We start from the raw sequence: 12,831 nt of genomic DNA on the forward strand, positions 1-12,831 counted from the left end.
GGGGCACCTGCGCAGGCGAGGCCGCGCGGTGGACGTGCAGCGCGTGTGCGGCCAGGGCGTCCCGGCCTCGCTCCCCAAGCTCGGGGTTGCACCCTCGGAGCACAGGCAAGGATCGGTTTCGGTCCCCTGGCTGCGCCACCGCGCCGCCGCCGCGCGCTCCCGGCCCTGGTCCAGGAGGGAGCGCGGGGAGACGCGGCCCAAGCCCTCCATGCTCGCGGCCCACGTGTAGCCGAGGGTCTTGGCTCCCCCGCCCTGCGGTGACTGGGGGGGGGGGGACCCTACTCCGCGCCTGTGACGCTCTGGCCACTTCACAATGCGTCCCGGCCTGGCCTTCTGATAGCCCCGCGGCCAGAGCAGGGATCAGGGGCCCCCAAAACGGTGCAAGGCGAACCCCGGTGTCTTAGGCTGGGACTGAAGTCGCATTTGTACACCTTCAAATGGCCGGCTTGTAATGGAACTCGGGGGAGGGCGTCATCCCAGGCGTGGAAAGAAAGGGATGGGGTGAGGTGCGCTGGTGGGTGAGTGGGGGAGGGTGCCTGTGTGCGTTCACAGCCCTTCCCATGCTTTACGGGTTTAAGTTAGCAAGCCCCAGTATGTGTTTTTTCTTTTTCACTTTAGAACAGGAAACAGACTAGTCTATTTTTTTCCTAGCCTAGCAATTACTGCTTTTGCCAAAATATGAATGTTGTGTGCACACTCCTGAACAGCATCAGATTATTCTTCCTTGTTGGGGCACTGGGGCTGCTGGGGCAAGCATTGGATCTGGTCCCTCGAAGTCGAGTCTGAATCTCCTCTGCCTCTTTCCACCCGCGGGACCTGGGACGGTCTGGAAAGGTGGAGCGGAGGAGGGGTCTGACATCAGGCAGCCAAGCTGTCCTGAGGGTCAAGGGCTTAGCTGTTCCAGGCTTTTAATAAATGTTACTCGGATGTCCTGCTAGGCCTCAGAAGTTGCAAGACTTCAGCTGTGGGTTTCCAGAAGCTTCCGCAGGACCCTAGCTTGAGATGAGAATAGAATTAGCAGCACTCTGAAGCCGCCCAACCTGTTCATGCCCCGCCTCTGGCTATGTCCCCTCCTTTCTTCGGGGTGCAGTGAGGAGACAGTCCTGGGCGGTATTGTTGAATATGGTCTCTCCTTAAAGAAGAGAAATGAGGAGGACTCCCCCCCACCTCCCGGCCTGGGCCCCCTGCACCCACATCTCCTAATGTCACAACAGCCCAGCCGGGCAGGGCCAGTAACGTTGGTAACACTCCCTGAAGACAAGTCTGTGGCTTGGCCCCATTCACTATTTCCCCCCGGTCACTTGGTCAATGGTAGGGTGTTCAGATTTGGAGGTGGGCCTTGGCAGGTACTTAGAGGTAGAGGAGGTCATGAGGGTGGGGCCCTATGATGGCACTGGTGTCCTTGTAGGCAGAGGAAGAGAGTGCAGAGTGGCCTCCCTGCCCTGTGAGAATGCAGCAGAAGGTGGCCATCTGTAAGGCGGGAATTGAATTGACTGGCGCTTTGATCATGGCTTCTCTGTCTCCTCACCTGTGACTAGAATGTTCCGTAGGCTCCCCGGCCCACGGTGTTAGCCGCCTGAGCTGCTGGAGATGAAATGCTTTCAAGAAAATGAGGATTGCGTGTCCACCAGAGGGTCCTGGTGGCTGTGTTCTTGCAGCCAGGTGGTGGCAGCCTTGACCAGAGTGACCGAGCCCTCCTCCGGCTGCCCTGCCTGGGTCACATGCGATCATTTTAGTGCATCTGCAGCTGAGAATAAGATTTCTGTGGGTGCTACTGACACCATCATTAGAGATCATTTTTTGACTGTCATTTTTACTAAGAGGTGACTTCTTTAAAAATTAACTTAGATTTGAAATGGAATAATTTAAGTTAGGAAATATTTAGGCCTGGACTGAGAGGTGCTGGTATCCAAGCATCCCACATCTCTGTTAACATCTTAGTCAAACATCTGAATATGGCTCTGGCCAGTGCCAGGCTGCTTCCAGTCACAGCAGAGCAAAGCAAAGGTGTCATGGGGGGACAGCAGAGCCATCCCAGGGCCAGGAGACCTGCTGCTGGCCAGCACAGCAGCCGGGGGAGTCTCTTCCAGTGGCCAGTTCACCCCAAGTTTTTGGTTTCTTCAGCCCTGCAGGAAATTATCTGTGGATTTCTTTCAGCCCCAAAGGTAACTGGAAAGAGGGAGTTCAAGCTAGGAAACACTACGGCCTTCATTCTGAAAGCGAAAGTGAGTTAATCCATGGAGAGTGCTTATTGGAGTGCCCGGTGTGTGCTTGCCACCTTATAAATACCAGCCTCTAGAATCATTGTGATCTTTAGGCCTAGAGCAGTAAAAATGGGTCAGCATGGGGCTGATTTATTTGTTTACTTTTTTATTTGTAATTTTTTAATGTTTTATTTATTTTTGAGAGAGAGAGAGAGAGAGAGACAGTGTGAGCAGGGGAGGGTCAGGCAGAGAGGGAGACACAGAATCTGAAGACAGGCTCCAGGCTCTGAGCTGTCAGCACAGAGCCTGACGTGGGGCTCGAACCCACGAACCGTGAGATCATGACCTGAGCTGAAGCCGGACCCTCAACTGACTGAGCCACCCAGGAGCCCTAGTGTGGGGGTGATTTAAAGACCAGGTTTGGAGCAGAGCCAGGCAAAGAACCCAAGGACTCAGATTCCCACTCTGGGCTCTTGCTTCCCCAAGGGCTCCCTGAATTCCTCATGGAGTTGAGAATCCTCACCTCTGCTGATGATTGAATAAGGGACACGGTCTCTGCCTCAGCGTGGCACAAATATCTGCTGAAAATCTAGGCCAGGCCAGAGAAGATCATTTGGTCCCCTTGCCCACAGCACTGCCAGGAGACGTACCCAGGTCACAGACGGTGGCACTACCCACCCGTGGGATCCCTGCAGACAGAGATGGGCGGGAGCTCACACCGGGCAGAGCCGTGTGGCTGAGGGGCGTGTGTGTGTGTGTTTCATACGGTGGGAGGGCCTGACCAGTCGGACCCCCGTTGGTGTGGGCTGGGTCCTGCCAGGGGTGGGGCTGGAGGGCTTTAGGCAGCTCTGAGGTCCCTGCCCCTCTGTCCTCAGAGTAGCTCACACTTTACCTCTTTTATATCCTGGAGCTCTTGGGAACACCTCGCTGAAGAGAATTGGGGTTCTGCTTATAAAACAGGGTTGAAATCCACTGTGTAGACAATAGTGAAGAATCCATTCATGTCTTGGAACCGGAAGAAGTGGTCCGATCGGCTCTGTATTTTGAAGCTCACCCTGGCAGCAGCGTGGAAGGTAAACTGGGCCAGTGGGTGGCTGGTTCAGGAACCCAGGTGAGCAAGCGGTAAACCCAGAGGGTGGCCAGGGGACCGGAGGGGGCGGGTCAGAGGTCCGGGGACCGGGACCTGCGGGGGCCTGGGCTGGTGTGCTCGGTGGACGTGACCTTGGGAGCAGAGGCCTGCGATGGCACGGGAGCCCCACAACATGGAACAGCAAGCAGAGTGCCTGGAAGACACCACATAGAACCAGGCAGAGAAGCCGCTCCTCTGAGGGGTGACCCGCGGGCTCCAGGCGGGGGAGCCCAGCAGCGGAGGGTGGGCGTCCCACTGAGCCCGGGAGGCGATGTTTCTTGAACGCTGAGCCGCCAGGCATCCATTCCCTTGATAAACTGCAAATAACCGGTCTCCTTTTATTTGGCAGAAAAATCCTCAATACATTTCTCTGGAGGCTCTAGAATTTGGGCCGTCTGCCAAATAAAGACCTGGGCCTCTTTTTTACCATTTGTTAGAATCTTGGAAAATATGGCAAACTTGCCCTGACCCTGTCATTCAGATAAGTCTGTGAAATGGGGGTGTACTCTGTGCCCTTGGTGGAAGGTTCTGGCGACTCTGAGCTCCGTCTCACGGAAGCTGCTTGTTCCCGGAGCTGGTCCGTGGGTGGTTGTGGCTGTCACGACTTCTGAGTGTAGAACACGCGCGGATCGCAAAAACTGACCGTGAGAGAGGGTACAATATCTCAATGCTTCTATCTTGGTTACTTGGGATGGTATTTTGAACACAGTGGACTAAAGAAAATATCAAAATTAATTTCACATGTTGCTTGTTTTAATCTCCTAGTAAACCTAAAATTGCATGTATATGTAATGTTTATCGTGGCATATTTCTTTTTTTAATTTTTTAATGTTTATTCATTTTTGAGGGAGAGAGAGACAGGCAGAGCACAAGAGGGGAGGGGCAGAGAGAGAGGGAGACACAGAATCTGAAGCAGGCTCCAGGCCTGATTCGGGGCTCAAACCCACGAACCATGGGATCATGACCTGAGCTGAAGTCGGACGCTCAAAACGACTGAGCCACCCAGGTGTCCTGATCGTGGCATATTTCTACTGGATTAGCTTGAAATCGGCTTTTCTAAGAAGGTGATATTTGGGTCAAAAGTTTTTTTCTCAATGGCTGGATGACAGGATCAAGTATTAGTTTCCAAAATGCAGCTGTGGAGCCCAGTCTCACAGGAACTCTGTCCTTCCTGCCTACCGCACTTTTTCCTCACCTCACCCAGCAAAACAGCCCCAAATTAACAGGGTCTGCAGACACAGTGAGGGCCACTCGGGACATGTGAGTACAAGATATGGGTGCATGAAAAATGCCCCGCAGAACGGTGCAGAAAGAAAAAAGTCCTGTGTGAACACCAAGGACAGTAACAGAACATTTATGCTAATGCAGCACCAGGAATGAAAATTGTAGCCTGTAAACTTCTTCCTTTAGAAAAAGAAAATAGTGGCCCAAGCGCCTGGAACTATGACAGTTAGGTTTCCACGGAAACCATCATTTACCCACACATTCCACATGGGAGCTGCCGCGTGTAAGGGCGTTGCTCTGCGTGCTGCGTGTGCAGACCTTTCCCAGGAGCAGTGCAGGGGTGCAGCCCTCCGCTCCCAGGGCAGAGAGAGGGCGTCCCCAGCCCGGCCACCAGCCCAGCCTCCACACAGCGGCACTGTGGAATCACAGCCGGAGAAAGTAGTGTGTGGATGAGGGGGCAGGGCCCAATTCTCATGAAGAAAGGAAGGCGGCACAAGAGTACTTTCAGAGCAGACGGTGAGCTCACCTCTGTGGTGGGTCAGGGGACCCACTAATGGTGACAGACGCACAAAAGGCACAAGACAGTTATTTATTTTTGAAACCTTATGACAAAGAGTTTGTAATGCTAAACCTAGAAAGAGGCTTTTCCTGTGGAAACTGGGCGGCGGGGGGGAGGTTGCACGTCATAACTTGCCCGATTTGGGGTCACCTCTTCATCCTCAACATAACAGACATTCTGTTGAATGTTTTCTGAAAAGAACATGCTTTGTCAAAACTTAAAACAAAAGTGTGGGTTTTTAAAAGTCTGCCTTTCCCCCTGGTTTGTTAAAATGGAGCCTGGAGTTTTTAACTTCAAAGGAAATGTGTTTTTCAGAAGCTCTGTGGGAGGGAGGGCCGCTGGGCAGAGGGGTCTGGGGACCGACTGTGCACCTCCTATGACACCCGGTGCATGCCAGTGTGTTGCTGTGTCATCAGCGGGTAGGCACCCTCGGCCGCAGGACCCCCCCCCCCCCGCCCGTGTCCAGCATGTGCCTCTCATGCTCTCTCGTGGCCCATCAGGGTGCCGGCCCTGCTCCTTGCTGGTTTGGTTCCGAAGCGGGGCCACACATGGGGGCCCCGTGAGTACTTGATTAACACAGTCCTCTGCCAGGAAGCTCCTACACAGAGAGGGTGGACGGACTCCTTTTGTCCCCGTAGTAGTGTGGGTATCTGCAGTGCCGGCTTCTGCTGCACACGTTGTACTTCTGTGAAAAGGCACAGTCCTTCGTTCATCGAGGCACTGAGCATTTAAAATTTTTAATGTTTTATTATTTATTTTAGAGAGAGAGACAGAGTGCAGAGCACAAGCAGGGGAGAGGAAAAGAGAGAGATGGAGACTCAGAATCTGAAGCAGGCTCCATACTGTCAGCACAGAGCCCGATATGGGATTTGAACCCCTGAACTGCGAGATCATGACCTGAGCCCACCACCTGAGCCGCCCAGGGGCCCCAAGCCACTGAGCATTATTAAGTCTGTTGTTGGCATACAGTGGGTATGAAGATTAAGACCCAGTCCCTGGTCTTTGTCAACTTAGACATACCTGGTGGACAGTAGCAATTGCCAGAAGAAAGATCTTGAAGTCTCAGGGAACTTCCCAGGTGGAGGAAATCCTTCCGGATCTCAGGGCTGCGCATGGGGATGGGTCACTGCCCCCTCCCTCCTTTGACTATAACCCTGGAGGATGGCGTCACTGTTCCGTTCCGTTCGCTCATCCAGTGCCTAGAGCAGCATCTCTACCGAATACCTGTCTGCTGCATAAATGGGTGACTGAAGAGAGACTGTGTGTCAGGCCTGTAGCATCAGGCTCATAACTGTGAGCTCACTGTTAGCTGAGCATCAAATAGGCAATTCCACAGAACATTAGGTATTTGTCTTCCTGAAGGAGATTCACACTCCGAACTCACAGTGGTTTCAAAGGTAAGAGTCTCTGTGAACCCAAGGAAAAAAAGCAAGGTGGGTAGAAGATGAGACCCCATAGAAAGGTCAGGAAAATAGCATTTTCAATATAGTTCCCTGCTTGCAAGTGTTTCTGAAAGCATGGTCACCTTAGCTGGTAGTCAGCTAACTGGGGAAATTTGAGGACCGGGTGTGACATTGTTAAATGACCTCATTAACAGCACCTGCTCAATTTAACGCAAGAACCAAATATCGCTAGATACAGGTCAAAGCTTAGGGTTACTGCAGATGTATCCAATTCGGAATTAAGAGAAAGGCTAAATGTCCAGAGAGCATTTCTGCTGCTTTCCCCCCCACCCCTACCCCAGGGATCTGAATTTAACTGAAATGATATTCGAGGTATCAGATATTTATGCTGGGCTCTGGAGTGGCTGCTATCTTTCATACTGAGGTTACGTCTTTCCCAGAGAAGCCTCACAGGACGCAGAATTCATTGCTGTGACGAGAGCTATAAGGAAGAGAGTGTGATGGGCCTTGCCCAGAAGGGGCTGGCATGTGAGCAGGTGAAGCAGCAATGAGTGAGGGGGGGCAGGGGCTGGGGGGAGAAGCAAAGAGACGAGTGAGTTCATATTAATTCACAGCCTTTCAGCAGAGCCTGCTCTTTGCCCACTGAAACCCGAGTTTTCCTTCTCTTCTGGAAAGTTCTCCCTGGGACCACTCCCAGCAGGTCCCTTTGTGCCTATGTGGGACCCTGTGACTCATGGGCCACACAACCTCATGGAAAGTGGGCAGAAGAAATGAGGCCACATTTAGCATGGTCCACATCTCACCCTCCCTCCCCTGTGGGCAGATGTGAAAGTATGTGCTTTGAGTGTGCTCTTCTGACCCAGTTTTGAGACCCTGGCTCGAGGCTGGCCTACACTCCTTCCTGAGTGGTGGATTCGATCCATACCCTAACCCCTTCCTTCACACTCTGGGTCACTGTGCACTGGCCCTAATTGCCCCAGGTATAACCCTTATGCCCAAAGCCCCAGAGCCCTCTAGAATTATGCAAATTGGCCAGTTCACAGGGAGCCCATGGGAGCTGGCTAGGCGAGTCCCACTTGCCACACCTTGGCTTGCACCCGATAGGCCCTGCTTGCTGTTCTCCTGCCCTGGGCACAGCCACCTGCGTCGCCCTGCCCGACAGCCTCCTCTCATTTGTGGCTCGAAGTAACAGAGAATCCTGCCTTCCTCCGTCCTCACATCACCAGTGCTGGGTCCTTCGACCTGTACGTTTTACGAGATGGCAAAGACCAGAGGCTCTGGAAAGTGGTGCCTCGAGGACAGCAAAGTTGCCTTCTGCCCATGCTCCCGAATGATGAACCACTACTGGGGAGCTGGCGACTCCTACTCTGGTGTCTCTGCTCCTCCGCGTCCGCGCCTGTGACCTCCCGGGAGAGAAAGCCACGTGGGTGGTGCCGGCCGGGGTGGTGTCAGCCTATCTGTCACAGCAGGCAAGCCCACTCTAGTCACCACAAGGGAACATTACCACCCGCTGCTTCGGGGTAGAAGCTTCTGGAGACACAGGGAGCCGATATCCTAATGGCCCGACCAAGACGTTGACCTTTTGCCAAATGGCAAACTGGGTCAGTGGTTGAGCATCCAATGTAAGCCTGGGTCAGAGGATACCTTACGTTCACATCTACATTACATGTGTATTCAAAAAAGTGCCATCGGTACCAGGAATTGTCCAGCTACGCTGTGTCATTGAGCTCCGGTTCAGTCTGCTTTTCCCGTTTGTGTTCATCTTTCTACCTCTCCTATCTTTCCTTGTGAATTTCATTTCATTTCATTTCATTTCAATTCAATTTATCTGAGAGAGAGAGAGAGAGAGAGAGAGAGAGAGAGCGAGCAGGCTCCACGCTCAATGCAGAGCCTGACATGGGGGTCAATTCCACAAACTATGAGATCATGACCGGAGCTGAAATCAAGAGTCAGATGCTCAACTGACTGAGCTCCCCCTAGTTGCCCCACCTTGTACTTCTCAAATTTTTAATCACCTAAGCAATCCATAATAACAAAAAATATATATCCAAAGAAATAAATAATGAAAACAAAATGAAATACAACAAAAGTGGCCTTGGACCACCTCTCCCGGCTGATTCCCACCTGCTCTCGCTGACCCGGACGTGACCCCGTCTGCCATCAATCACACCTCTGTCTTCGGTGTTCACGTGTCTCCACAGAAAAGGTACGGTGCTGTTGCCCCAGAAACCACATCCCACCGCACACCGGGCTCCATGACTTGTCCCGTGACTCAGCCGCAGGCTCCCCGCTCGAGCCCACAGCGACCCGGTGCCTACACTGCAGCCGTGCTGCTCACCAGGCTGTTCCTGGTTTTCCACCATCACAAAAGCACCTGGAGCGAACGTGTCCGATCTGCTTGTCTAGACACTTGCAAGGCTCAATCCATCAGCATCCTGCGTCCCACAGAGTCGGCACTGATGTCGTCACCTTCCTCTCTGTTTGGTGGAGCCTCCGGGCTCATCCAGGAGGGATAGTGAGCGAGCAGCTGAGGACAGTCCTCCCTCCTCCAAAAACTTCAAGGGCGCCTGGGCTTTGCTGCAGTCGCTGTGGTCAGATGTGCAGATGAGGAAATGACCGTCTCAAAGGAAGAAGTTTCTCATGCTCCAGTTTCCCTAGAAAAGGGAGGGACAGCCAGTCATAGGAGACATGCAGGGACACAGCTGGCTGGCCAGGAGGCAGGGGAAGGGGGGGCAGGCAAGGGCTTGCCTGGTGGTTTTTCATGGGATTGGGTGAGGCAGAGGGAACATGTTTACAATAGGAAGATGTGAGTAATTTCCGGAGTGAGAGTCCATTAAAGGGGCAGTGGGATGTGTAGGCTTTGGGACCTGCTAGCACTGGCCAGCAAGGCCCCAGTGTCCATGCACCAGCACAGAAACAAAGACACAGTTAATACATAGCAATTCACAGTCCTCCCCATGGGATCCGGGACCCTTCTCCCTGCCTTTTCACCAAACACCTGATGTTGTCAGACCTGCATCTCTAGTCAGTCCAATGGGTGAAAACTGTCTGTGGTCATCGCTGTGCAGTGATGAATTGTGCTCCTGGAGCCTTCCATGTCCCTGGGGCCTTCCTCCTGGTCCCCTCCCACTTCCGCACACACTCCCATATCTGTCTTACACAGGAGCTCCCCTGCAAGCTCGCTGAGCCTTCTCACCACAGAACTTTCCATGGTGCTTCCCTGCTTTCTAAATTCTCACCTTGGTCACTGCCCCCCCCCCCCCACCAGCCCCCGGTCTTCATAGGGGCTGCTCCCTGAGCCTGGGACACTCTCCTGAACCTCTCTTCCCTCCTTCCCCTCACGCATACATTCATATGACATGGGGTCATGTCCAGGGTCCTTTACCAGGACACCCCCTCCTCTGTGCTTTCCATCCCTACACCTGCCTGGTGACACTAATCTTAGACTTATTTGTCACTGTCCCGCAGCCTCCGTTCTGAGCACAGGGCCTGGAACGAGTCAGTGCCCATCAGGACACTTTGCATGGGCAGCAGGATGTGTGCAAGTTGACTGTGCGCCCCCCACCACAGCCGTCTCCTCCCTGAGGGTGTCATCCCTCTGGGACAGAGGTGGTGGGTGCATCAGATGCTTTGAGAATTCTAGACCCATGTTCACACACAGCATCTGTGTGATGTTCTAGCATGTTCTGAACTTGTAGATGGGCTGCGGTTGGCTGTGTGTTTTCCTGGATGTGCAGGGTTCTGAAGACCCTCAGAGAGGATGGGAGGTCGTCTGCTAGTTTTTGGTTGCCAGTGTTAGGGAGGAATTTCCTTCTAATAGTAATTAGTTAATTCAGAGAAACATCCTGATTGTCTCTCTGTGTTCCAGGCTGAGTGGGCTTGACTCAGCCATGGGTGGGCCAAGCAGGCAAGGCCACCGTGCGGTTGTGTGGGGTGGATGGAAGGTGGATGTCAGCCAGCTATCAGAGTGTCTCGTGTGATGTCTTGGGGTGAGGGCCGTGCCACAGGTGCCTGGGGGCTCCAAGAGGGCCTGGGGAGAGGGAGCCGGAAGGACCACACATAGGACACAGGGTTGATTTTATGCTGGACATCAGCCCCCGTGGCTGCTTTCCTGTTCAAGACCCATCGTGTCCCTTGCCTGCTCACAATGAAATACTACTGGCCACTGGAAGTGAAACTGCAGCCTCTGCCCCTGGGTGGGCAGGGGGAGGAGAGCGAATGGAAGGGGGAAGCACGTGGAAACAACAAGGAACTTCACAAGTGGAGGGTGGAGGGACGAGGTGGGGTCCCTGGGTGGGAGGGCGTCTTTGGTGGTCCCAGGAAAGCCCCTGGAGCTCTCCTACCCATCAGTATTGGTTTTTGAGTTGATGCCTGTATGCGGGAGGAAGAGAGAGATTAAAGAAGTCTTCCCCCAGGCAGGGGTCCTGCATGCCATCTACCCTCCTTCTGTTTCTCTTCTTGGACAAATCTAATCGTGATGTATTCAGGGTGACTTGTTTGGTGGAAGGTAGGAGTGTGGAGTTTATGTGAGGCCTTCACTGGCTGGGTGCTCCTGAGTCTGTGGACTGGCCTTTATCTTCATCATCCTCACCTGTAAGATGAGTGCAACACACACTTCTTATTTTTGTCGTGAGATGTTACTGGCTGAATTGTGTCCCCTCAAAGCCCCAACCCCCAGTGCCTCAGGATGTGATTACATTTGGAGAGGGGCTTTAAAGAGGTAATTAAGTTAAAATAGGGTTGTTAGGGGGGTCCTTATATGCAGAGGATGTGGAGGGAGAGTCACCCAGGCGCACGCACAGAGGGACAGCTTGAGGACCCAGGGAGAAGGTGGCCATCTACTCACTGGGGAGAGTCCTCTGAAGAAATCACCCCTGCTGATGCAGTGATCTCGAGCGTCAGCCTCCAGGACTGTGAGGAAGTGGACAAATGGCACACTGCACAAATGGCACACTGTAGCGGCCGCCCACGTGTTTTGTCTTCTTAAGTTGCATTAATAGAAGCAAATTATTCAGAATGACTTGTCAGCCTTACCATACGACCCAGAAACTGGGTCATATCCAGGGAGAGGCTCCGCGGCCGGCGAGGAGCCCAGCGATGGTCTTGTAGGCTGTGACCCCCTTTCACCAGAGAGAGAGGCTAAAGGGCACATCTGCAGAGGAAAGGAGGGCTGTCCTCAGGAAGGTGGATTCGATTTATCTGTGTGGGGTGGGAGGGCAGCACCAGAAGCTGAGGGTAAAAGTTTCAGTTTAGGACACAGGAGGCTTTTCTAAGCGAGCTGCTCGCTTCCTCAGGCAGTATCCCGTGGGGCTGGACAGTTGCTTGTTGGGAATGTCAGAGAGGACCCCAGTGTAGATCCCATGTTTGGACCATGTAAGGTTGGATGTTCCTTTCAGTCCTGATGTTCTCTGTACAAAAGGGGTATACTCTGGCTGAAGGGCCAAGCTCACGAGTGCTTAGACTGTATCTCCTACCACTGTAACAACCTGCATGGCCAACAAATATTCTTAAGCTTTGTTGATTTGATGGCTGTTAGAAAAGCTTTAGAAAATTACTCCCAGTAAAAGACTACACGGTAAAAACTGTAATTTCCTGAGGACCGTCGGTACATGAGATTTTGGCAAGGCCGATAGAAGCAAGGGACGATTTGGTGGCGGTATCAGAAATACGGTTTTCAGTTCACGAACTGCTTTAGAATAACGGGCCATCACTGGTTCTGAGGTGCCGCCTACTGGCATCTTAGCTGAGCTAGAGGGAAGCCTAGCCTCTTGCTGGGGAGGAATCTGCGGGGGTCTTCGGACAGACCTGGTGGGGGGAGGAGTGGGAAGGAGCAAGAGTGGGGAGTGGGGGTGACGCGGGTGGGGGGGAAGTGGGCAGTGAGGGAGGTTGGGGGTGGGGAGTGGGGGGGAATGAGCCGCACCATTGCAGGTGGGAGGCTGCGCGCCAAAATCCGCACCAGGGCGCACCCTGAGGCACCGGGAGCAAACACCCTGACCCCCTTGGGTTGCGACCCACCACTCCAGAAGCCTCCCCTCTCCGGGTATCCAGCCTTCTGCAGCTGCACAGACCACCCCTCTCTTTCCCCGCAGGAGAGCGCCCTCCTCGCGGACGCCCGGAGGGGCTTGTCCGTTTCCAGAGCTGGGAGCCTCGGTTCGGCGCTCGAGGATCCCAAAGGGCAAAAGCAGGCGTGCGGGGAGGGGGATCGCCTCAGCCGCCTGCGTCGCTATGCGGGCCCCAAGGGGACACACGGAGCCTCGGCTGGCGCCAGAGGCCAGCTAGTCGCGCGTCCCTCCCCCCGGGGACAGGCCTTCC

General features: G+C 53.7%; 2 protein-coding genes across 2 annotated transcripts in view; one reads left to right on the top strand and one right to left on the bottom strand.

Annotated features, from left to right (window-relative positions):
• Nucleotides 1–259, bottom strand: part of CCDC185 (coiled-coil domain containing 185) — a 2,104-nt gene extending 1,845 nt beyond the window's left edge. Inside the window, exon 1 of the mRNA XM_029934944.1 lies at nt 2–259. Coding sequence (XP_029790804.1) covers nt 2–210 — 209 coding nt within the window. The 5' untranslated portion in view covers nt 211–259. The remainder of the gene's footprint in view (nt 1) is intronic.
• Nucleotides 39–12,831, top strand: part of SUSD4 (sushi domain containing 4) — a 90,171-nt gene continuing 77,378 nt past the window's right edge. Inside the window, exons 1-3 of the mRNA XM_029934942.1 lie at nt 39–506; nt 2,158–2,225; nt 2,691–3,277. The gene's annotated coding sequence lies outside the window, so the exon portion shown is untranslated. The remainder of the gene's footprint in view (nt 507–2,157; nt 2,226–2,690; nt 3,278–12,831) is intronic.

This window comes from Suricata suricatta, chromosome 3 (assembly GCF_006229205.1).
Source record: "Suricata suricatta isolate VVHF042 chromosome 3, meerkat_22Aug2017_6uvM2_HiC, whole genome shotgun sequence".
NCBI lineage: Eukaryota > Metazoa > Chordata > Mammalia > Carnivora > Herpestidae > Suricata > Suricata suricatta.